Source organism: Physeter macrocephalus, chromosome 14 (assembly GCF_002837175.3).
Source record: "Physeter macrocephalus isolate SW-GA chromosome 14, ASM283717v5, whole genome shotgun sequence".
Lineage (NCBI taxonomy): Eukaryota > Metazoa > Chordata > Mammalia > Artiodactyla > Physeteridae > Physeter > Physeter macrocephalus.
This window is the reverse complement of record NC_041227.1, coordinates 68,610,138-68,636,537: the sequence shown is the minus strand read 5'-3', so window position 1 is coordinate 68,636,537 and position 26,400 is coordinate 68,610,138. Positions and strand designations below refer to the sequence as shown.

General features: G+C 39.9%; 3 protein-coding genes across 10 annotated transcripts in view; all 3 read right to left on the bottom strand.

Moving 5' to 3' along the window:
- The window catches only part of TMEM248 (transmembrane protein 248), a 153,561-nt gene that overhangs the window by 109,424 nt on the left and 17,737 nt on the right, over positions 1–26,400 (bottom strand). The window contains exon 5 of one of the 8 annotated variants that reach the window (XM_055089718.1): positions 18,582–18,717. The exons of the other annotated variants lie outside the window; for them this stretch is intronic. Coding sequence (XP_054945693.1) covers positions 18,648–18,717 — 70 coding nt within the window. The 3' untranslated portion in view covers positions 18,582–18,647. Of the gene's footprint in view, positions 1–18,581; positions 18,718–26,400 lie in introns of those variants that run through there. 8 annotated transcript variants of the gene reach the window in all.
- LOC112062039 (60S ribosomal protein L31-like) lies at positions 21,551–22,344 on the bottom strand. Its single transcript, XM_055089723.1, has one exon. It carries the CDS (start codon positions 22,342–22,344, stop codon positions 21,766–21,768), a length of 579 nt encoding a protein of 192 aa, XP_054945698.1. The 3' UTR covers positions 21,551–21,765.
- On the bottom strand, positions 22,547–23,396 carry LOC102981372 (60S ribosomal protein L31-like). The gene has a single exon (XM_055089722.1). The coding sequence runs from the start codon at positions 23,394–23,396 to the stop codon at positions 22,818–22,820; it is 579 nt and encodes a 192-aa protein (XP_054945697.1). The 3' UTR covers positions 22,547–22,817.

The window sequence follows — 26,400 nt, the reverse complement described above, 5'->3', positions numbered from 1 at the left end:
CCCCCAGCCCCGCCCCCCATTCCCTGCATCTGTGCAGCGCTGTCCCCGCCTGAGCATCCCTCCCTCCTCGGAGCCCCTCCCCCTCGGCATCCGGGTGCAGTGGGTGAACCTTCCCCGTGGCCCAGGGCTGCGCTCGTTCCTCGCCACCTGTCCTCTGCCTCCACTCCTGGGGTCCTTGAGGATGGAGATGACACCCCCACGGGAGCGGTTCTGAACTAATCACTTGAGTTCATCAGGATTGGCTGGGACAAGCACGCAGCTCTCTGCTCACCTCCACGCTTTATCCGTCTTGTTCCACATCTTCAACGCCTTCCCTCTCTCTCTGTTCTCTCCAGCTGCTCCAATACTAACCATCCGCTAAGAACAAGCTCAATTCCCACCTCCTCCGTAAAGCCCTCCAGGACTACCCTCTGTTGATTCTTTTCCCTCTGAGATCCTAGAGCACGCTATACCAACCAGTTTTCAGGGGGAAATTCTTTGCCTCTCCTCCTGTGTGTTCATCTTTTCTCTCCAACTCGACTATAGCGTTCTTGAACGGAAATCAGTATTACCGAGTGACTGAATATACTTTTCACGAGTAAGAAAATCAACTTAGGATTTTTTAACTTTACAGTAATGCGAAAGCAATACGCATTCAGTAGAAACTACTTCGACTTTTGAATTTTGAGCTTTCCTCGGGCCCACCGTATGGGGAAAGACACTTCCTCCTGATGCTGGGTGGCAAAGCCCCAGCTCCCCACCAGCCACGCGACCACACCAGGAGACAGCGGATAGATGCAACCACCACGGACCCAGACAAGCACTCTGCTTGTCAGTACAGTAGTCAATAAATTACACGAGATGGTCAGCACTTTATTAAAAAATAGTCCTTGCATTAGATGATTTTGCCCAACTATAGGCTAACCTAGGTGTTCTGAGTGCACTGAATGTAGGTGAAGCTAAGCAGTGATGTTTGACACGTCAGGTGTATTAAATGCATTTTCAATTTATGATATTTTCAACTTACCATGGGTTTACTGGGACGTAACCCCATGGTAAGTTGAGGAAGATCTGTACAACAGAAGCAGCAGCCAAGGAACCAGTAGGAGAAATAATGGTTTTTATTTAAAGACAGTCACGGCATGGAAGCAACCTAAGTGTCCATCAACAGATGAATGGATAAAGAAGATGTGGCACATATATACAATGGAATATTACTCAGCCATAAAAAGAAATGAAACTGAGTTATTTGTAATGAGGTGGATAGACCTGGAGTCTGTCATACAGAGTGAAGTAAGTCAGAAGGAGAAAAACAAATACCGTATGCTAACACATATATATGTAATCTAAGAAAAAAAATGTCATGAAGAGATTAGTGGTAGGATGGGAATAAAACACAGACCTACTAGAGCATGGGCTTGAGGACGTGGGGAGGGGGAAGGGTAAGCTGTGACGAAGTGAGAGAGTGGCAGGGACATATATGCACTACCAAATGTAAATTAGGTAGCTAGTGGGAAGCTGCCGCATAGCACAGGGAGATCACCTCTGTGCTTTGTGGCCACCGAGAGGGGTGGGATAGGGAGGGTGCGAGGGAGGGAGACGCAAGAGGGAAGAGATATGGGAACATATGTATATGTATAACTGATTCACTTTGTTGTAAAGGAGAAACTAACACACTATTGTAAAACAGTTATACTCCAATAAAGATGTTAAAAAAAAAAAAAATAAAATAAAATAAGTCTTAAAAAAATTCCACTCAAAATTTATTAAATAAAAACACCTATGATTGAATTAACGTGTATCAGTTGTACATACCACTCAGATCATTTCTGTTCCTAAGTATGGAAAACAAAGTGAGCAAGTGAGCAACCAAAAAAAAAGTACACGCCCTGATTTGAAAGGCTATGCAGTGATGATGAAGCTGTTTTGGTGAGGCAAAGCAGGTACAGTCAGCACATCCAGATTAGACATCAGAGTATATAGACACCATACCCTCCTCAGTTAGGGAGAAACATGGGGGAATCAATTCTGAGACTCAATTCTGTCTTTCCCGGGCAGAAAGACCTATCCCTAGCCACAATCCAGAGGCAACTACCATCACTACTGCACCCAGGGGGCACATCAGAGGGGCCACACCCAGCTCCTATTTGAACTCTGCACTCCAGTAAGTAGGCTTTTACTGAGCAACCTGGGCACAAAGATTGCATAATTCAATTGGCCCACTCACATTAGGGAGGACAGAGTAAAAATGATCTCTATTGCTGAGATAGCTGAGATTCCTGTGAATGCTGCCTCAGGGCTAGGTACCCTAAAAAGGGCCAGAGGAGCACAAAGCCCACAGAGTTGTGTATGTTCTTCCTTAAGGCTCTGCATGCAAACCACGTTCATTTCATAAAACAAAAAACAAAAAATACTTTGTAGATTTGAGTAGCTTCCCACTATCTTCCTTGTAAGAGTCCTGCTTCCTATTCTTAGGTTTGATGTCATGTCCTCATAGATCATTCCTCTGGGCAACGCACCTGGGATTTACAGAAAACATCCAATCAACTCTACTAAAATGATAAACTATCCTTGAACCTCAGTTAAGAAACAGAATTTAAAGTTAAGCTTTTTCCCTTAAATTTGTCTTTTTTTCCAGTTATAGAAGTAAAAGATGGTTACTCTAAAAAACCTGAGACATAAGTAGAAAATAAAGAAAACATCACCCAGAGGCAGTCACTATATTCTCATAGTGCTTTCTCTACTCATCATGATCTCATTCATTTATTCAACAAATATTTATATACTGATTTACACTACATGACAGGCACTTAGGATACAAATTTAAGTAATAATAAAGTTTCAGTCCTCATAGAGCTTACTGTCAACTATGGAAGATGTGACTCTATATTTAGAAGGCCTGAAAGAAGAAATTAAAGCACTATGAACAATGAGGAATTAATTAATTTTAAAATTACTGAATTTCATAAAAGAATTTACATTCATATGAAACAAGCTAAATATGTGTACATGAAATCTATGAAACTCTTATAATAGCCTGACAATAAGAAGTTAGGAAATATAAATAGAGATCTCATTCCCAATAGTATCGAAATGTAAAAACATCTAGGTACTATTTTAATAAGAAAATTTTGTCATCTACATAAAAATACTGAGCTATAAAGATGGCTTAAATAGTTGCCAACACATACCAGGACACAGTATGAGAAAGTGAAATATTTTATAAATGGCAAATGTTTCAAGATTTTTAAGTTTACTATAAATGACAAAAAAATTCCAAAAGACTTTTTTGGAACTTGACAAAATTATTCCATATTTTATCAGCAATAATAAAAGGGCAAGAATTTTAAAAAATACTCTAAATTAATTTACTGAACTTTAATTTTCTGCAAACTAGTTAAAATAGTGTGAACTTAGCAAAAGAACTGGCAAATCACTTCAGAATGGATTAACCCCAAAATGAATTGCTAATACATAAAATAATTTATTATTAGAGGAAGGAGGAGAAGGGAAGAATTTTTAATAAACAATGCAGGGATAACTGGTCAGCAATCTGGTACCCTCCAAATTAATTACAGGAATCTTAAACAGGAATTTTAAAGAGTTAAAGTTTTTAAAAGACTAATGAAAAAATAGAAAGGACTAAAATTAAGTATTTATGAAACTTCTAAAGAGGTGAGGGCTATCTAAGCTCACAGGCAGCAGGAAAAATCAGAAAGGAAACCGTTTTGAATAAGTACATTGAAACTTCTACCTAGTTTTTAAAAGGCCCCACTTAGAACCAAAATAGAAAGGCAAATAAGAGACTAGGCAGAATATTTTAAGTAAACAGGACGAGACTGTTTTACCATATTTAGAAATTACACCAATAAGATTTGTAAAGCTCTGGTATGCAGTATAAGGATATGAGCAGACCATTCACAAAATGGAAATAGCTTCCTAGGAACAGACATAGAATGTCAGAGGGTTTGTGCCTTGTGAACTCTGATTTATATCACCAAATTGGCCTCACAGAAAGGTTATACCTGTTTACATTCCCACCTACAGTGATCCACTTTCCCACAAACTCATAAAAACTGCATTATTAGTCTTTAATTTTTGCCAATCTGAAAGGCAAAAAAAGAAGCATTTCTTGTTTTAATAGCCATGTCCTTAAATTAACCATCTTTATAGATATTTATTGGCCATTAGCATATTTTCTTTGAAGAATTAAACTGTTCCTGTTCTTTGCTCACTTTTCTATGACATCTTTTTTCTTTTTCTAGGTGCTCTTTTTATGTTATCTTTTAGCCTTTGGCTGTGTATGTTAAGATACTATAGTTTTAATCAAAGACTGTATCTAGGTTTCACTGACTTTCATAGCGTTAAAATACATTGCCTCCAAGATGAATGTGAATGTCACACAGATAATCAGTGGCAGAGTTCCAATGTTAAATAGAACAATACAAAGTATCCAAACACTAGCCTGCCCAAATAATTCCAAATGATAATCAAACCCATGGAATATAATGTAGATTTTATGCTGCTGGAATGAGCAGAGCCAGCAGAGCAGCATTCTTAAGGAATGAATTCTAGACAACAATCTTCTATTGTATTATGTCACACCCTCTTCAGCAAAGTGAAATTATGACTCCAATCAGAGCATGCTATTCCCCAGGCAAATAACTCAAAATTACATGCAAAACAACCTGGCTGCTTGAGTCTACTTCTACCATGCTCTACCCTCTCTCTTCCATAGAAGCAGCCAATTCCTCAACTGGTCTATTTATTCAATAAGTAACTGACCAAAAATTATGTCTCTTAACTTAAAGTAACAGCAAACTGCAATATATAAGGTGGTTTCAATGATCAAAGGTTTTTGATTTTGTTTCTGCAAACTTACAGCTTAGTTTTAGCTTTGCTGCAGCCATTTCAACCTTAGCCAGTTGCTGTGGCTGGGCTAGACATACACATATCTATGAGATAAGAAAAATACAAAAAGCAACTGCCTGGACAGAAATGTATTTATTCAGACTTGTTAGAGGGCTCAATCAAATAAATATTTGTATTATATTCTAAGTTTTTGGGAAGTGCCTTGTGCATAACAAAAAATTAAATTAAACTGCAGAAACTTTCAAAAGCTACTAAAACCATCCCATTTACAGAAACTTCCAAAAGCTACTAAAACCATCCCATCTGTTGTAGGTTGAATTGTGTCCCCCCAAAAGATAGGTTGGACCCCAATATTGTAAATGTGACCTGATGTGGAAATAAGGTCTTTGCAGATGTAATCAGTTAAAATGAAGTCACACTGGATTAGGGTGGGCCCTAACTTGAATGACTGATATCCTCATAAGAAGGCCCTGAGAGACCCAGAGACACACATAGAGGCCGTGTGGCCACAGAAGCAGAGATTGGAAGGATGAAGCTACAAGCCAAGAACTCCAAGGACAGCCAGCAATCATCTTCCCTACAGCCTTCAGAGACCATGGCCCTGCTAACACCTTGATTTCAGACTTCTAGCCTCCAGAACTCCAAAAAAATTAATTTCTGTTGTTTTAAGAACCTGGTTTGTGGTAATTTGTTACAGCAGCCCTAGGAAACTAGTAAACCATCCAATAAGAATTGTAAATTCTAGAAATAATGTAAAGAAATGAGTTTTCCACCAGTTGACAGAACTGTGGATTCACAGCATTACTTGGTCTTTACAAATAGGATGATCATACATCTCAGTTAATGAGAACAGTCCGGGCTTATGCCTGTTGTCCTGGTATAAAAGCATCCCTTTGGTTCTCAAAAGTGACCTGTTTTCGATAATAAATTACATGGTCATCTTATGTATGAACAAGCCTAGAATACACTTCTGTTTGTCTGCCTTCAAATCCCACCTATTCAAATAACGTCAAATGCCCCTTCCCCACCCTCAGAATAATTCCATCTCTCTGGTTTCTATAGCATTTTATAAATACAGCTATTATAATACTCATGTTTTATTACAATTACTTGCTTACTTGTCCACTCCATGTTCGTAGACAACACAGTGCCAGGAACAGAATGCATACTCAATAGGTATCTTCTAAATGTATTAAATGATTTATTCAGAAGACTGACAAAGTACCTGCAGAGACAGTTTTCTTTCACTTTTGTCCCTTGTGAAAATTTAAAAAAAGAAAATCTCAACTAGAACTGGTGACGGGAAGGCCTGTAAAGGGAGCTCTCACGCCCTAGCGCTATACTCATCATCCTCATCGTCAGTTACCCCAAACAGGAAGCCATCAATTACCCCAAGAGAAAGAGGTCAGTTACTGACTCCAACAGGAAAAGACGTACCTTGCACTCCCAAACAGGAAGTACACTAATTTACTACGTCAGCAAGAGAAAGACTTCCTTCTTTCCCAGCAACCAGCCTAGCCAAGAGAAAATGCCATAGTTCAGCCAATGAAAAGCTGGCATCACCTGAACTTTTACTTGCTTCCAATGAACTTTCATTTTTTTCCTTGCTGATGACTTCCTTTCCTGTCCCCCCTCCTCCCTATAAAAGTCTTCCATGTTGTGTAACCCCTCAGAGTACCTCTGTTTGCCAGATGAGATGCTGCGTGATTCATGAATCACTTGATAAAGCCAATTAGCTCTTCAAATTTACTCAGCTAAGTTTTGGTTTTAACACCCTTATATACTCTCTGGGGTGTAGGAGGTAGGAAAAGAAACTTAAATAGCAAAATGAATAGCTTATAAAGCCGTGGTTCTCAAATTTTAGCATGCATAAGTGTCACCTGGAAGACTTGTTAAAACACACAGTATGGGGCCCCAACCCAGACCTGCTGATTCAGGAGGTCTTGGGTAGGTAAGGCCTGAGAATTTGCATTTCTAACAGGTTTCCAGGTGATGAGGCTAGGAGCTACTCTTTGAGAACCACTGCTATAAAGTAAGCACCACAATTACTAAAAGATTAATTTCTTCTTATAACTTCATTCCTAGCGGGAAACTCTCTTTTCTGAATATGACAGAGTAGCATGAGGCAGACCAACACTCCTGCTGAGAATTAGGAAAGCCAGATACATTTTAAAAACCAATGTTTAAAGGCATGAGAGAGCAGCTGAAACAACCAAGACCAGAAGGGTCTAGGTTCTGGAAAAAGAGAGGAACCGTAGAGAAACAAAATGACATTCTGCAGCCACTTTTCCCCCAAGCGCATTTGCTGATTCTGGGGCAAAAAGCCTAGAATCCAAACTTTCCTTCAGCAGAGGAAACATGAGAGCTTTTGGAGGAGGTGAAAAGCAAGACTCAAGGAGTCAAGATCCCAGTGAAAGAGGAGAGTCGAAGAACTGGGCCTAACAAAGGGCTGGCTTTCCGCTGAAGACATTTACCAAATTCTGCAGTTGCACAAAGAGGGCTTCAAAACAAAACTAAAAGCCTCTGAAAATCAAGAGTAGAATTTTCAACAATCTCATTGTTCTCAGGAGACAAAGATTACAGTATAGAAGATACAAGGAGGAGGGACCCCTGTGAATTCACAAAACTATCAGTTGGAAGCCCGGGATGCCTGGCTGCTTGCTAGCATTAAAGGCAAACTAGAGGGAAACACTGCGTTACCAAACCGGCAACACAACCTCAACCAACAACTCAGTCCCTAAAAGGATTAGGTGATGAGCCCCTACTCTACCTGGCTAGCAAAAAGGAGGGGGGATTTCCTCTGAAAAAGAACAGCATCATCTGGAGCTTCATTTTATTCATAACGCTCAGCATTCATATAACAGAAAACCAAAAGGAAAAAATAGATAGAAACAGATGCTCAGATAATCTAGACATTGAAGTTAACAGAAAGACTTTTAAATAATGATGGCTATTTAAATTCCTATTTTAAAAAACAGGGGAAGTAAGAGGAAACAACATATAAAAAGAAGAACTGCAACTGAGAATTGGAATCTATAAGAATCAAACTGAAATTCTAGATCTGAAAAGTATATTAACTAAAAGAATTCAAAGCGTAGACTTAAGAGCAGGTCAGACACAGTAGAAGAGAGGATTAGTAACTAGAACCCAAGTCAATAAAATATATCCATACTGAAGCAGAGATAAAAACTAACAGAAAATACAAGGGCAGGTGGGAATGTAAAAGGGAATGAGGAACACTGTGAAAAAGTCTACCAGGTGTAACTGGAGTCCCAAAAGGAGAGGAGAGAGTAATTAGGTCAGAAGTAATATTAAGAGGAAAGAATAAAGTTTTCCAAATTGATGAAGACAAGCCATAAATTTAAGAAACTCTGTGAACCCCAAGCAGAATAAAGACAAAGAAAAAACCACACAAAGACATATAGCATAATTAAACTGCTGATCATCAAAAACAAAGAAACTCTTAAAAGTAACCAGTGGAAAAAAGACACATTACTTTCTTAAGAGCAACAATAAAACTAACAGCTAAATTCTCAAAAGAAATAATAAAAGACAATGGAAAGGGCTTCCCTGGTGGCAGCAGAGGAAACATGAGAGCTTTTGGAGGAGGTGAAAAGCAAGACTCAAGGAGTCAAGATCCCAGTGAAAGAGGAGAGTCGAAGAACTGGGCCTAACAAAGGGCTGGCTTTCCGCTGAAGACATTTACCAAATTCTGCAGTTGCACAAAGAGGGCTTCAAAACAAAACTAAAAGCCTCTGAAAATCAAGAGTAGAATTTTCAACAATCTCATTGTTCTCAGGAGACAAAGATTACAGTATAGAAGATACAAGGAGGAGGGACCCCTGTGAATTCACAAAACTATCAGTTGGAAGCCCGGGATGCCTGGCTGCTTGCTAGCATTAAAGGCAAACTAGAGGGAAACACTGCGTTACCAAACCGGCAACACAACCTCAACCAACAACTCAGTCCCTAAAAGGATTAGGTGATGAGCCCCTACTCTACCTGGCTAGCAAAAGGGAGGGGGGATTTCCTCTGAAAAAGAACAGCATCATCTGGAGCTTCATTTTATTCATAACGCTCAGCATTCATATAACAGAAAACCAAAAGGAAAAAATAGATAGAAACAGATGCTCAGATAATCTAGACATTGAAGTTAACAGAAAGACTTTTAAATAATGATGGCTATTTAAATTCCTATTTTAAAAAACAGGGGAAGTAAGAGGAAACAACATATAAAAAGAAGAACTGCAACTGAGAATTGGAATCTATAAGAATCAAACTGAAATTCTAGATCTGAAAAGTATATTAACTAAAAGAATTCAAAGCGTAGACTTAAGAGCAGGTCAGACACAGTAGAAGAGAGGATTAGTAACTAGAACCCAAGTCAATAAAATATATCCATACTGAAGCAGAGATAAAAACTAACAGAAAATACAAGGGCAGGTGGGAATGTAAAAGGGAATGAGGAACACTGTGAAAAAGTCTACCAGGTGTAACTGGAGTCCCAAAAGGAGAGGAGAGAGTAATTAGGTCAGAAGTAATATTAAGAGGAAAGAATAAAGTTTTCCAAATTGATGAAGACAAGCCATAAATTTAAGAAACTCTGTGAACCCCAAGCAGAATAAAGACAAAGAAAAAACCACACAAAGACATATAGCATAATTAAACTGCTGATCATCAAAAACAAAGAAACTCTTAAAAGTAACCAGTGGAAAAAAGACACATTACTTTCTTAAGAGCAACAATAAAACTAACAGCTAAATTCTCAAAAGAAATAATAAAAGACAATGGAAAGGGCTTCCCTGGTGGCGCAGTGGTTAAGAATCTGCCTGCCAATGCAAGGGACACAGGTTCGAGCCCTGGCCTGGGAAGATCCCACATGCCGCACAGCAACTAAGCCGGTGCACCACAGCTACTGAACCTGCACTCTAGAGCCCGTGAGCCACAACTACTGAGGCTGCGTGCTGCAACTACTGAAGCCCACGTGCCTAGAGCCTGTGCTCCGCAACAAAGAGAAGACACCGCAATGAGAAGCCCACGCACGGCAGGGAAGAGTAGCCCCTGCTCACTGCCAACTAGATAAAGCCCCCACACAGCAACGAAGACCCAGTGCAGCCAACAACAACAAAAAAAGCTATAATTTGTATTAGACTATAATAAGTCAAGGGTGCATGCTATACTCTCTAGTGTAACCACAAAAGAATAATAAAAGAATGTATAACTAAGAAGTTACTAGAGAGGAAAAATTAAATAATTGAATAATAAATAATCCAAAAAGAGGTTAAAAAAAGGAAAAAGGAACAAAACAGGTGAGTCAAAAAGAAGATGGTAGATATAATACCAAATATAGTGACAATTACATTAAATGGACTAATGATTCTAATTTAAAGACTAAAATTGTCAGACTAAAGAAAAAAAAACTAAATTTAACTTCATGGTGCTTTCAAGAACAAAGAAAGTTGGAAAGTATAAGGATGGAAAAAGATATATATAGCATGCAACATTTATCGAGAGAAAGCAAGTAGAGCTATACTGGTAGCACACAAAGTAGACTTTAAGGCAAAAAGCACTACTAATGATTTAAGGATAACAGTGTTAATCCACAAAGAAAATTCTAATGTGAGCCAACTGGTGAGAAATTAGTCATCACTGGGAGCTAAGAAGAATACACTGGCTGAAACCAATTCTGTTTAGGAAATCTATGGCAGCTCAAAGAAGGGTAGAACTACACAGTAACATAGAGCTTAAATACCGGACTTCTTTGCAATACGATAAAACTCACATATGTACCTTATGGTGAGTTGTGAAATGCTTACACAAAATATTAAAACTTTAAAATCAAGAAATAACAGGTAGACAGATTTTGACAACAAAAACATACACATTAATAAAGATCAGAAGATATTCTGGGGTGATGTAGTGTTTACTAGACTGGGTAGTTTGGTAAAGCCACTAAAATTCATAACTATAAAAACTAAACTTCCTGAAATTAAACCCTCAGAAAAAGAAAAAAATTTTTTTAAGTATTTTTCAGTACTCAGATTGTTCTCCAAACACAGCTGAAGCGTTCACTGAAGACTGAAACTGAAATCTTTGTATTACATTTACCTAAATGGCAGACTCAACATTATAACCATTATTGGTGGTATTTGGAGCTGGAATTGATTGGACTAAAATCCAACCTCCTGGGCAGTTTTTCTGTCAGAATCTAAGAACTTTAAACTTCACAAGAACCTCAACTTATTTCTCAAGCATTATTTTATAAGAAATAAGTTGAGATTATATATATATATTTATATGGGGGGGGTCGGTTATTAGACCAACATACTGAAAAGGCAAAAATTCTTCTTTAGGGAAATAGGCTACAACCTCTTATGGGTAACAACAACAAGAAAATCTGCCTGCAATTTGTTCTCAAATATGTGCAAGAGGGCTTCCCTGGTGGCGCAGTGGTTGCGCGTCCGCCTGCCAATGCAGGGGAACCGGGTTCGCCCCCCGGTCTGGGAGGATCCCACATGCCGCGGAGCGGATGGGCCCGTGAGCCATGGCCGCTGAGCCTGCGCGTCCGGAGCCTGTGCTCCGCAACGGGAGAGGCCACAACAGAGGAAGGCCCGCATACCACAAAAAAAAAAGAAAAAAAAAAAAATATGTGCAAGAATAAAAGTAGGCTCTTGAACTTATTTACAAAACAGAAACAGAGTCACAGATGTAGAAAACAAACTTATGGTTACCGTGGGGAGGGATAAATTGGGGGCTTGGGATTGACATATACACACTACTATATATAAAATAGATAACTAATAAGGACCTACTGTATAGCACAGGGAACTCTACTAAATACTCTGTCATGGGCTGTAAGGGAAAAGAATCTGAAAAAGAGTGGATATATGTATATGTATAACTGATTCACTTTGCTGTTCACCTGAAACTAACACAACATTGTAAATCAACTATACGCCAATAAAAAATAAAATAAAATGAAAGTAGGCTCCTGGGAGAGAGTGATGTCCACTTCATACAGTTGATATTCAAAGGACTTAATTTCAATTTTTTCTCTCATCAGCCACTCTATTTCCTGGGGCAGGTAACATCACATGATGCTTTGTAAAGGTATCAGCAGCTAGCATGTCGTATGAAAATACTTTGCCATCTGATTATTCCTTATAAATGATATTTAAGATGTGTCCATTTATAACTATACAACATTTGAGACCACAAATGAAATCTACACACTCATCACACTACAACCCCAACTGCAAAGGCTAATTAATTTACACAAATACATAATCCAATTTGCTAAGTAAAAGCCAAGCATATTACTTCCTGAGACACTAATTATAATGGATTTTAGACATTCTGTTCCATCGGCCTATTTTTTGTTTGTTTGTTTTCACATTTTAAATTTGTATTATTCATATAATATCCTAGTCAAAACTCAGGTCACTAGCCTAACTAATTTTTCAGGAACCTATTTAACAATGACAAAAGCTCTGTGGAAATGCAATTAAGGAAACACTATGTTACATAACTATATTTAGGCAAGGACAGTTCCACCCACTGTTTACTAATTAAGGATGAGTAAGAATGTTCTCTACTCTTTAGTTTTGTAGGCTAGGTCACAATTTACAATATACTGTGGGAACTATATTACAATACTTCAAAATAAAATAATCTGGAATAACCTGGAATAGACTCATACGAAAACTCACAATAAATAATGGTTTACTTATCTGTACAACTCTAATGCAATACAATTCCTAATAAAACATGGAATAAGATTTAAGAACATATACACCTAGAGATGTCACTACAGAAGTATAACCTAAATTCAACCCAAATCATAGCAGTGAGATCACCAGCTAAAGTTTTACTCTAAAATATAAATATAGACCTCTCTTTCCAGAATGGCACACTATCTTTATAACTATATCATTGTGGTTTTCCTGATCTGATGAGACAAATTTGTAACAAATAGAAAGAAAAAATATATGCATTTCAGATGCAAACGAACACGTAAAATAATATTCCCACTTTTCTAACCCTGATAGATGCCTAGAAGATGTGTGCCTCCCCAGCTTTATAAACTATGGCCAAATGCTCTGAACTTGTAGCTCTCAGCTCATCTTCTGGATGGAAGATTCAGAACTGTTCAAGGCCCTTCTGCAGTGGTGGGTTCTAATACTGGCCAGTGGGTTTACCTCTATTAACTGTATGGTCTAGCCCCATCTGTGGGCCCAGTCTAGTCCACCTCAAGCAGTATAAAGTCATATGTGCAGACCACTGAGTCTGTCAGACTACCTGAGTTCAAACCTCCATCACCTCTTGTATGACCTGGAACAAGTTACTGCTGTGAACCACATTTCTTTATATTTTTCTTTTAAGAAAGGGAATAAACGAAGATGACAACATTGAGATAATGCATGTAAAGAGCTTATTATTAGCACATGCCTGGCCGATGCTAGCACTTGCTAAGTTCTAACTAATTACTTAAAAGTTCAACTTTTTATTTAGCTTGAGCAAAATACAGATACATTAATTTACGGACACTACATCTAAGATGAGTGGATCTGTTCCCTTCTTAAAAATAAATTACAGGGCTTCCCTGGTGGCGCAGTGGTTAAGAATCTGCCTGCCAATGCAAGGGACACAGGTTCGAGCCCTAGCCAGGGAAGATCTCACATGCCGCAGAGCAACTAAGCCTGTGCGCCACAACTACTGAGCCTGAGCTCTAGAGCCCGCGAGCCACAACTACTGAGCCCATGTGCCACAACAACTGAAGCCTGCGCGCCTAGAGCTCGTGCTCCGCAACAAGAGAAGCCACCGCAATGAAGAGCAGCCCCTGCTCACCGCAACTAGAGAAAGCCCTCACACAGCAACAAAGACCCAACTCAGTCAAAAATAAATAAATAAAATAATTACTATTAATTAATTAATTAATTAATTAATTGCATGCCTAGACTTTTCAAGCCAGTGCTCTCTGTGCTGGAGCTAACACCCCGTGCCTACTTCCAGAAACGAATCTGGTATTCACTGATACTCCTTCAGCCCATCTGAGTGTGGAGGTGAAGTGACTTCTACTTAAATATTTGTCAGTCTCCTCCATTTTCATACCCCCCACGATAAAGCATGCCTGCTAAAAATACGGCTCTCTGATTAACCAACAACACAAAAAATATACGTACTTAAGGAACTTGTTGGGAAGCACAAACACAAACACCACTGCTGATAAATTAATAACAAAAGCTCCACTGAGAAACAAAACATTTATGAAAGGTAACTTGAAAAATGTGTAATCCCCATCTACTTATCTAGATAATGTAAAACAGATCCTTAAATTAAATCTATCTCTACAGAGCTAAGTGCTTAGTCCACATTATTTTGCCAACACCAGAACTTTTTTTATTGAATTATGTTTTGATCTTATGTCATCACCCTACACAATGAGGCAATGAGGAATTTTACTAAAAAACAAAGTAAAACACAACACAGCCCTCTGAAATGCATGCTGTATTTATACTTAAGGATGTAGTTGAGGAGTTTCTCATTACAAGGCATCTTTGGGAATCCAAAGGAGAAACTAGTCTTTTATCTTATGGTCACTGAACCATGTAACTGATTACATTTCTTTCTCAACTGGCTACTAAAAAGCAGAGTCACATTTGTGGCCCTCTAACAAATACTTAAGACTTCAGTCCAAGTACTTTGTGTACGGATCTCATTTCTGTTTCCATCTTAATTTTTCTCCCACAGTCCTAAATCCATCACCCCTTTATTTCTGTCTGTTACCAAAAGCATGTTGTTTGTATCTTTGTAAGTCATTAGGAATCTTTTCTGGAACAAGAGGTGATATAAGTAAATGGTATGCTCCACTTAAAAAACAGTATAGCACAATAGGAAGATATTTTCTTCCATTAGTAAACATGTTATGAGTTCAGTTTCTAGAGGTATTATCTTTCTTGTGCTCCAAAAGAAAAAAAAGAAAGTGTTGTAGCAAACATTATATTTAAAATTAGGAAATTCTAACAACAGAGGAACTACCAAAATAAAACACTTTCATTATGTATTTTTAACTGTGGAGCACACAGAGACTTGTAAATATATCCCATGTAAAAATCCTCCAAAAGTCATTTTTATTTTTAAAATACAGATGAAATCACCACAAATGCAGTTGCATTTGAGTATTTATTCTGAATGAGAACTGAATAAGCTAGCTTCAAAAATGATTTATAAAGTTTTGGTCCAGCTCCTTCTGAGTTGCCCTGTGCCGAGCACAGGCGATGCTGCCAACCATTCCTTACTGGGAGACAGCACAGAATTTAAAGCCCCAAATGCTCCTGCTACATTCCTGCTTCAGGGATTTCAGTAATCTTATTGCTGTCATCTGAGCAAAACAAAAAGCTTAATATTCTCTTAGTGAGTAAAATTTTACCCTATCATGAACTCATACTTAGCATTCTGATCATAACTTCTATCTTTCAACTACTAATTAATTGATTATAATTATAGTTCTTCACCCTCCTAGTGACCACAAACAAGTGAGCTATGCTACCAGAGACTTGAAAAACTGTTTTACTACACAATAAAAATTACACTGCCTACCGCACCAACAGTAACTTCATCAACAACAGGAATCTCCCAGGGTAACTTGAAAGCAGCACCATAAAGTATAGCCTTTTCTTAAAGCGTTTTAGGAGCTTTATCCAAATAACAGATAAAATAAGAGCCACATAATATTATGTGGGATAAAGATGAGTCAATTGCTGTTTCTCCTAAGTGTTTATTCAACAAACAATAGTCTAGATTATTTCAAGGCCTTTCAGTCATGTGAAACAACATACAATATGTTCCTACAATGCTTTATGACAGTAATGAACATTTAATATGACTTTCAAAATGTGTGGCCTTTATTGTGAAACTTTTTTTTTAGGGTGACAACTTTATTGCTGGGTTAAGAAGCCACTTAATAGCATTTCTATTCTAAGTCACAGAATAGACAGGTATGTTATGCTACACAGATATCTCCTATATTTTAGGGATGGGTCATCTCTGCTAGAGATGTTTACTTTGCAACCAATATAAACACATGTGCCAAAATTTAAACTCACATTGTCAGGATAGAAATTCTATGTCCCTAGCCAAAGACTGAGAAGAGTAAATGAAACAAGACCTTAGTTCTTCTATACATAGATATTAAAATAAGTACCGGTCAAGTCTTTTTTTCACTGAAAATCAACATCAGAAATCAATAATTTCTCATCAAGTCCTCATGGAACACTCATGAATGCCTGACTTGGATTGAGATGCAAAGAGATAAAAGCAGAATTCCTGTTTATAGAAGTTTACAAATAAGCAGGGTCACACACTCTAATACAAACAATTAGTAAATGAATATAAAATTCAATTCAAACATTTAACAAGCAGAAACGATTAAAATACAAGCAGCACATAATCAAGCACTATACGGGGCACAATCCTCATCAGCCACATAGCAGCCCGTGTGTTAAGCAGGCAAATAACATAAAATTCCATGTTAACCAGGCAAATAACCCTCCTTAAAACCCTTCCCTGGTTCTGTCACCATCAGAGAAAAGCCCAAGAATCTCCTGCATCTCTGCTGCCCCTATCTGCCACCCGCCTCTGCCTGCATTTTTTCACTTTTCAAAAACCACCGCCTGGGAGTTACTGGCCTCTTCTTCTTTAGTTGCCCCACGTCCACAATCCCACTACCTCTAAAATTCTCACCCCACCTTGTTAGGCTGAATGTTACTCATTCTTCAAGACACTTCCAGAAATATTCCCTGGTACCTTCCTCCACCCTCCAGGCCCTGCAGTCCCTCAAGACACCTGGGGTGTCCCCCCTCTGCGCTCTGCTGCTCACTACACTGCATGGCAAGTATCCTCGCTGTCCCTCTGTCCTAAAGTGGCTAACTTCTAGAGAGAAGAAAATGATTGCTTGGAACGTCAATAAAAATTCAAATCCTTGAACACCTTAATCTTCCACCTAAGAACCAGTAACTCTTAAAATTAACATTATTTATCATTAAGGGGATTAAGTAAAATCAAATCTCCTTGCAACTCCGGCAAGCTTTCTTGGTACAACTCTTTTAATTAGTAACCTTGATAGATTTTGGGGGGGTTGTTTTGCAGCTTTAGATTTACTGAAAAAAAAGGTACAACTATTTTTTAAACTCAAACAAAACTCTTCAGATCCCCCCCCCCCAAAAAAACTATTCCCCAGGTGATGCTGTGAACTCATCCTGACAAATGTTCACATCTAATCTCTCTGCAAGGCGAGTCCCGGCGCCCAGTGACACATTTCCCAACCACAGGGTTTCGTGACCAGCGCTGAGACACCACCAGCAGGCTCTGACCTATTCTCTGAAGCGCCTGAGTCCTTCCACCCCGTCGACTAAACTTCCGTTATGGGCATCACCTCTGCTCTCCTCTGAGACGATTCGGAAGCAGGGACTTCTGCTCCTAACCCCAGGCCCACAACTTCGCCCTCAACCACGGGGCGAAAGTTAGGACCAGTCTTCCAGTCCCCGCGCTGCGAAAGACAGCATCCTCCCAACTCCAGGACCTTTCCCTCCCCGAGACCGACGCGCGTCTCTGAGGTCCCGGCGCCCCTACCCAGGCCGGGCTGCGACAGGTCCCCGAGGGGCTGGGGGCACAACCCGCCCGGTCACCACCACAGGTGTCCCTCGGCACTCCGCCGACTGGAGTCAGGAGTGAGCCGGCTGGAGCGCAGCCATCCCGCGAGGGGTAGACGGGTGGCAGGCGGCGGCCAGGAAACGATACGCGTCTGCCCGTCGGAGCTGGGCCGGGCCAAGGAGAACTTGGCGACGAGCGCCCGAAACGGGAGGCCGAGCACGCAGAGGATGAGGGGGGCCGGCGACGGCCTGGGACCGGCCAGGGCCGCGCCGCCGGGCCCCGGGCTGAGCCGGAGGGCGGCAGGAGGCACCGGTGCGAGACGGCCCCAGCAGGATATACAGCCCGGACCAATGACCCAGTAACCCCCACCGATACGGCGCCGCCGCCCCACTGCCCCGACGCCGCCCTGGACCCCCGTCCGTCCGGCCCGTACCTCACCTGCTGCTCCACCGACGTCCGGACCGCCGCTCTCCCCGCGTCACTCGAGTAGGTCCGGGTGCCAGTCACAACACGCCCTCAAGCCGGCCCTCCCTTTCGCAGCCCCGCCCCCGGCGCCGCGCGCGCACGCCACGCACGCACGGACGTCAGTTCCGGGGCCTCTGCGCGCCGCCGGGAGGATGATGGTGCGAGTCCGAGTCTGTCCTGGGTGGAGCGGGGGGCGAGGCTGGCGTGGATGACGGCACCGACAAAGCCGTAGGGCGAAGGGAAGGAGGCGGCCTCGATGCTGGCCCCGGGGCGCTGACTTGGAGCGTTCGGGAGCCGGCGGAGAAGCGGGTGTTTCCTTGTCTTTTCCTCAACCCCTGCTACCGGGATCCCACTAGGAGTAGCCTGAGGATGACACTGCCCATTCTTAGCTTGGAATGGGAGGCGGTGGCAAAGGCTGCGGCAGAGCGGTGTTTGGGCCAGTGGACGGTTCCAGCCCGTAGGGAATGAGGCTGCCTGAGAAACTAATGAATCCCATCGCTGCACACGGATTTTAGGATTTTAAAAGTTCTTGAGTTAGAGGACTTAAAGAGATTGGTTGATCTATTATCCAGTTTTACAGCTGAGCATAACTGAGTTCCAGAAGTTAAATACGTTAGCCAGTGTCACACAGTATTAATGGTCGAGTTATAAATGGAATCCAATTCTCCGTGATTCCCATTTCAGGAATGTTGGAGACAGCAGCTGCCTCTGTATTCTGGATGCCATCTATGGCACAAAGCGCAGCCACGACTGGAAAATAAATAAATAAAAAAGAGACAGAAAAGAAAATGCTATAGTACAGTGTCTGGGAGGGAGCCCTGGGTTGGAATCCCAGGTTTGCTAAATGCTGCCTCTGTGATCTTGGACAGCTTGCCTAATATCTCAGTCTTTGCTCGTTATTTGCAAAATGGAGATTGATTTGTTCCTCAAATTATTCCTAAACGCTGGAAGGTAGCAGAATATGCCACCCCAAAATATGCCTCTTTGACATAAGGCTTATTCTGAGAAAGTAAACACAGAGAAACCCTGAAAATAAACTAGAAGTTAACCTTTTGTCAGGGAAACGTACATTTATGAAGGAAATCGCTATTTGTAAAAGTGTCTCCCCCTCTGTACCTGGAAGAAAAGGACAACTCTAATAAATCACTAGAGACTCATCAGTGGAGAAGACACGGACTTAAATCTGTATAACAAACTTCTTAGCTTGTTTATTTTTCTTTCCCTGGTCACCTCCATAATTGGTCTCCACCCTCCCCCCACCCCACCCCCTCAACAGACACCTTTCCTTGTTTGTCTTTACCGGAAAATGGTATTTAAGTTGGCATTCTAAGCCTTTTCCCTGGGTATCTCCTATGTATATGTGAGGTATACATGTTAACAAATCTCTGTTTTCCTTTTTGTTACTCTTTTATTATAAGGGTTTCAGCCAAGAACTCAGAAGAGCAGAGGGAAAATTATTTTCCCTCCCCTACAGTACCTAATGTATGCTAGGCTGAGGATACCAGACTATTAAAAAAAAAAAAAAAAAAACAAGTACCTAAGCTGAGAAGCTTACATTCTAGGGAAGAGGTGGAGGAGCCACTAAACAATAAATTATTTACAATAGTACATAGGATAGTGACCATTGCTATGGAAAAGAATAATGCAAGGGAGAGGGATAGCCAGTGCAACCAAGAAGTTTGATGTTTTAGGGTGGACAGGAAAGCCCCGGCTGAGAAAATGACCAGAGCAAAGGGTTAGGGAGCTAGCTGTACTACAATACTATGCAAGTATTTGGGCAAGAGTGTTCTAGGCACAGAGAACAGCAAGTGCAAAGGCCCTCCTGATGCCAACTTGTGTAGCTGTAGCAGTGAATTGAGGGGAGAAAGGAGAAGAGATCAAAAGGTAATGGGCAAAGCAAGTAAGGGGCAAACCCCAAAGCCAAAGTGGGAGGGGACTAGCAAAAGTGAGGACAAAGTCTGACTCATTGGGGCCATTAATGCAACAAACTAGCACAAAACTACCACACTTCCCTCTGGGAGAAGGGGTGGCAGTGGAGGCTATTGGAAAGGGGTACAAAAGGTACAGTCAACTGAGCAGGCAATGTTTTAGTTCTTGAGCTGGGTGATAGGTATATGGCTACTCACTGTATTATTCTTTACTTCAATTTATGTGTTGTTTTGCATATTAACTTATAAAAATCAGTCCCATTGGAAAAAGTGAAGATAAAAGAGGGCTAAGAGTAAATCCTGGAGTAGGTCAAAAGAAAAAGAGCCATCAAAGAGAAAAAAAAAAGAGGAAAACTAAAAAAGAGGAGTAATGTGGAGGCTAAGGAGAGAGAGAAAGCCAAGGGATTGATCAGATGAGTCAAATTCTGCAGAAAAGTTAGGTGAGATGAATCTACCAGAGAGAAGTGAAAACATACTAACAGAAGTGCTTAAACTACACATCCTTGTCTTGTTCCCAATCTTAGTGAAGAAACTTTCAGTCTTTCACCATGATATGATGTTACCAGTGGATTTTTCATACATGGCCTTTATCATGTTGAGGAAGTTCCCTGCTATTCCTGGTTTACTGGGTGTTTTTATCATCAAAGGGTATTAATTTTTTAACTTTATTTTTAATTGTAAAATATACATAATATAAAATTTACATGCAAAGGAGTGAAGTTGGCCCCTTACCCAACACCGTGTAAAAAAATTAACTCAAAATGGATGAAAGACCTAAATGTAAGAGATAAAATTTAGAAGGAAGCACAGGGGAGAAAAGCTTCATAACATTGGATTTGGCAATAATTTCCTAGATATGACACCAAAGGCACAGGTAATAAAAGAAAAAAATAGACATATTGGACTTACCAAAATTAAAAACTTTTGTGCATCCAAGGCAACAATCAACAGAGTATAAAGGCAACTCACAGAATAGGAAAAAGTATTTGCAGATCACCTATCTGTGATAAGGGATTGTTATCCAGAATATATAGAGAACTCCTAAAATTCAACAACAAACCAATTTACATGAGATGTCTTTCCATTTATTTACATCTTCTTTCATTTCTTTCAGCAATGGTTTTGCTGTTTTCAGTGTACAAGTCTTTCACCTCCTTAATTAATTCCTAAGTATTTTACTCTTCTTGATGATATTGTAGGTGGAACTCTTTTCCTAATTTCCTGTTTGGATTGTTCATTATTAGAAATGCAACTGATTTCTGTGTTGATTCTGTACTACTATATTGCTCAATTCGTCTGTTGCTTCTAACAGGTTGTGTGTGTGTGTGTGTGTGTGTAATCCTTAGGGTTTTCTACGTATAAGATCATATCAGCTTCAAACAGATAATTTTACTCCTTCCTTTCCAGTTTGGATGGCTTTTCCTTTTCTCGCCTAGTTGCTCTAACTAGAACTTCCAATACTATATTGAATAGAATTGGCAAAAACAGTCATCCTTGTCTTGTTTCTTATTTTAGCAGATAAGCTTTTAATCTTTCACTGCGGAGTACAGTGTTAGCTATGGGTTTTTTATATGTAGCTTTCTTATATCTATATTCCTAGTTTTTAGGAGTGTTTTTTTTTATCATGAAAAGGGTATTAAATTGTGTCACAAGCTTTTTCTCTATCAATTGAGAAGATCGGGTAGTTTTTTCAATATAGTGAATAACATTTGATCAATTTTCATATGTTGAACCATCCTTGTATATTCCGGGAATATATCCCACTTGGTCACAGCACATAACCTTTTTAATATGCTGCTGAATTCTTCGTTAGTATTTTGTTGAGGAATTTTTTTTTTGATGGTTCTGTAACTTCATTGAACAAGCACAGTTAATTCTCATCCACATTAACTGTCTGCAGATTTTTGAAAGTGGTGACAGATACACAGGTAACCAACGTATAGAGCTTGTTTGGTGAATCTTCAACTTCATTACGTTTTCTGGACAACCGCACATGGATATGGTATGGGACATTCCTTATTCCTTTGGCCCAGACAGGTTTGTTGGTCCTGGTGTCAATGCATACATCTGGAGTTCCCATCTCCTTCATGGCAGATTTCCGGATTTCTTTGAGTGCCCGAGGGGCATACTTCTTGAAACCCACTCCATGGATGCGCTTGTGAATGCTGTTGGTGTATTCTCTGGTCACCACCTTGTTGATGGCAGACTGGCCCTTCTTCTTCTCACTGCCCTTCTTTGCTGGAGCCATCCTGCCCGTCCCGGGTTGGAAAGGGAGGATTTTTATATTAATGTTCTTAAGGAGTATTGGTCTGTAGTTTCCTTGTAGTGTCTTTATCTGGCTCAGTATTAGGGCAATGCTGGCCTCACTGAATAAGTTAGAAAGCATTCTCTCCACTTTCAATTTCTTTCTGAAGAATATGAGAAGGATTGATATTAGTTCTTTAAACATTTGGTAGAATTCACCAGCAAAGCCATAAAGTCCAGGGCTTTTACTTGTTGGGAAACTTCTGACTACTGATTCAACCTCCTTACTAGTTATAAATATATTCAGATTTTCTATTTCTTTGATGTGGGATCTTCCCAGACCGGGGCGCGAACCCGGTTCCCCTGCATCGGCAGGCGGACGCGCAACCACTGCGCCACCAGGGAAGCCCGAGGAGTGTTTTTTTTTTTATCATGAAAAGGGTATTAAATTGTGTCACAAGCTTTTTCTCTATCAATTGAGAAGATCGGGTAGTTTTTTCAATATAGTGAATAACATTTGATCAATTTTCATATGTTGAACCATCCTTGTATATTCCGGGAATATATCCCACTTGGTCACAGCACATAACCTTTTTAATATGCTGCTGAATTCTTCGTTAGTATTTTGTTGAGGAATTTTTTTTTTGATGGTTCTGTAACTTCATTGAACAAGCACAGTTAATTCTCATCCACATTAACTGTCTGCAGATTTTTGAAAGTGGTGACAGATACACAGGTAACCAACGTATAGAGCTTGTTTGGTGAATCTTCAACTTCATTACGTTTTCTGGACAACCGCACATGGATATGGTATGGGACATTCCTTATTCCTTTGGCCCAGACAGGTTTGTTGGTCCTGGTGTCAATGCATACATCTGGAGTTCCCATCTCCTTCATGGCAGATTTCCGGATTTCTTTGAGTGCCCGAGGGGCATACTTCTTGAAACCCACTCCATGGATGCGCTTGTGAATGCTGTTGGTGTATTCTCTGGTCACCACCTTGTTGATGGCAGACTGGCCCTTCTTCTTCTCACTGCCCTTCTTTGCTGGAGCCATCCTGCCCGTCCCGGGTTGGAAAGGGAGGATTTTTATATTAATGTTCTTAAGGAGTATTGGTCTGTAGTTTCCTTGTAGTGTCTTTATCTGGCTCAGTATTAGGGCAATGCTGGCCTCACTGAATAAGTTAGAAAGCATTCTCTCCACTTTCAATTTCTTTCTGAAGAATATGAGAAGGATTGATATTAGTTCTTTAAACATTTGGTAGAATTCACCAGCAAAGCCATAAAGTCCAGGGCTTTTACTTGTTGGGAAACTTCTGACTACTGATTCAACCTCCTTACTAGTTATAAATATATTCAGATTTTCTATTTCTTTGTGATTCAGACTTGGTAGGATTTATGTTTATAGGAATTAGTTCATTACATTTAGTTATTCAATTTGTTGGTGCACATATATTCATAGAATTCTCATAATCCTTTTCATTTATGTAAAGTCAGTAGTAATGTCCCCTCTTTTATTTCTGATTTTAGCAATTTGTTTTCTCTTTTTCTTAGTCAATCTAGCTAAAGACTTGTCAATTTTGATGATCTTTAAAAAAACCAAGTTTTGGTTTTGTTGATTTTCTATATTCTCTTGTTTTCATATTCTCCATTCCATTTATCTCTACTCTAATCTTTAGTTTCCGCCTTCTGCTAGCTTTGGTTCAATTTGCTCTTCATTTTTCTGGTTCCTTTAAGGTGTACAGTTACGTTATTGATTTGAGATCTTTCTTCTTTTTTAATGTAGATGTTTACAGCTACAAATTTCCTTCTGAGCACTGCTTTCACGTCATTCCATAGGTTTTGTAAGTTGTGTTTTCATTTTCATTTGTCTCAAAGTATTTTTTAATTTCCCTTGTGATTTCTTCTTTGACCATTGGTTAAGAGCATGTTTTTGTTTTTTTTTTTTTTTTTGTGGTATGCGGGCCTCCCTCTGTTGTGGCCTCTCCCGTTGCGGAGCACCGGCTCCGGACGCGCAGGCTCAGCGGCCATGGCCCACGGGCCCAGCCGCTCCGCGGCATGTGGGATCCTCCCGGACCGGGGCGCGAACCCGGTTCCCCTGCATCGGCAGGCGGACGCGCAACCACTGCGCCACCAGGGAAGCCCAGAGCATGTTTTTTAATTTCTACATTTTTGTGAGTTTCCCTCTGTTACTGATTCTAGTTTCATTCCATTGTGATTAGAAAAGATACTTTGTATGATTTCAACCTTTCAAAATCTACTACGGCTTTTCTTTGTGGCCCAACATATGTTCTATTCTGGACAATGTTCTACGTGTATCCACTATTGTTGGGTGAAGTATTCTATATATGTCTGTTAGGTCTCATTGGATTATAGTGTCATTCAAGTACTCTTTCCTTACTGATCTCGTCTCTGGTTGTTCTATCCATTATTGAAAGCGGGATAGTGAAGTCTCCAACTCTTATTGTAAAACTGTTGATTTCTCTCTTAAATCTGCCTTTTTTTGTGTTTCATATATATTTGGTGCTTGGTTATTAGGTGTATATATGCATATAATTGTTACATCATCTTGTTGGATTAAATCTTTTTCAGTCTATAATGTCTGTCTCTTATAACCTTTTTAAAAAATGTATTTACTTATTAATTTTAAAATGTTTGGCTGCATTGGGTCTTCACTGCTGCTCATGGGCTTTCTCTAGTTGCGGTGAGCGGGGGCTACTCTTCGTTGCGGTGTGCAGGCTTCTCATTGTGGTGGCTTCTCTTGTTGCGGAGCACGGGCTGTAGGCTCGCGGGCTTAGTTGCTCCGTGGCATGTGGGATCTTGCTGGACCAGGGCTCGAACCCATGTCTCCTGCATTGGCAGGCAGATTCTTAACCACTGCGCCACCCGGGAAGTCCAACCTTTTTTTTAATGTAAAATCTATTCTGTCTAACAATATAGCCACCCCAACTCTCCTTTGGTTACCGTTTTCATGGAATATATTTTTCCATCCTTTTACTTCCAGCCTCTTTGTGGTTTTGTATCTAAGGTGAATTTCTTATAGAGAGCAGATAGATGGAACTTTTTGGGAAATACATTCTGCCAACCTTTGACTTTAAATTGGAGAGTGTAATCTATTTACATTTAAAGTAATTGCTAGGATTGACTATATTAAAAAGCAAACAAACAAAAAAAATAAAGTAATTGCTGCTAAATAATGACTTACTTCTGCCATTTTGCTTCTTGTTTTCTATAAAGCTTATATTTTTTTCCCTCAATTCTTCCATTACCTCATATTTTAGTATTTAATTGTTTTCTGTAGCCTACCACTTTCATTTTCTGTACATTTTTTCCGTTATTTTCTTAGTGGTTACCTTTGGGATTACAACTGACATTTTGAACTCATAACAACTTAATTTGAATAATACCAACTTATTTAAAATAGTATATACTCTGCTTCCAATACAACTATGTCCCTCTCATTTTATCCTGTTATTGTCACAGATTTCATCTTTATAAATTGTGTGCCTATCAGCACAGGTTTATAATTAATGTTTTATGCATATATGTCTTTTAAATCATATAGGGGAAAAGAGAGGAGTTATAAACCTTTAGTACAATAATGCTTTTATGTTTACCTAGGTATTTATCTTTACTGGTGTTCTTATTTCTCCGTGTGGCTTCTTCTGGTGTCCTTTTTTCTTCAGCCCGAAGAAGTCCTTTTAGCATTTCTCATAGAGCAGGTCTACTAGTAACGATGTCTTAATTTCTCCTTCATTCTTGAATAGTTTTGCCAGATACAGAATTCTTGGTTGACAGGTTTTTATTTCAACACTTTAAATATGACATCTGACTCCCTTCTGGCTTCCATAGTATGTGACGAATTGGTTCTCTCTTGCTGCTTTCAAGATTCTTTTTCGTTGGCTTTCTACAGTTTGATTACAATGTGTTTTGCTGTGGGTCTCTATGAATTTATCTTATGTGGAGTTTTTTCAGCTTTTTGAATTTGTAGATTTGCCCCATTTTCTTTATCATTTGCACCCTCTCTATCTCACTTTTTTGCTAAAGAATTTAAGACTAACTTGCAAACATCATGCTTCTTGAGGCCTACATATTTCAGTGTGTATTTCCTAAGAATAAAGATATTCTCTGCGGGCTTCCCTGGTGACGCAGTGGTTGAGAGCTCGCCTGCCGATGCAGGGGGCGCGGGTTCGTGCCCCGGTCCGGGAGGATCCCACGTGCCGCGGAGCGGCTGGGCCCGTGAGCCATGGCCGCTGAGCCTG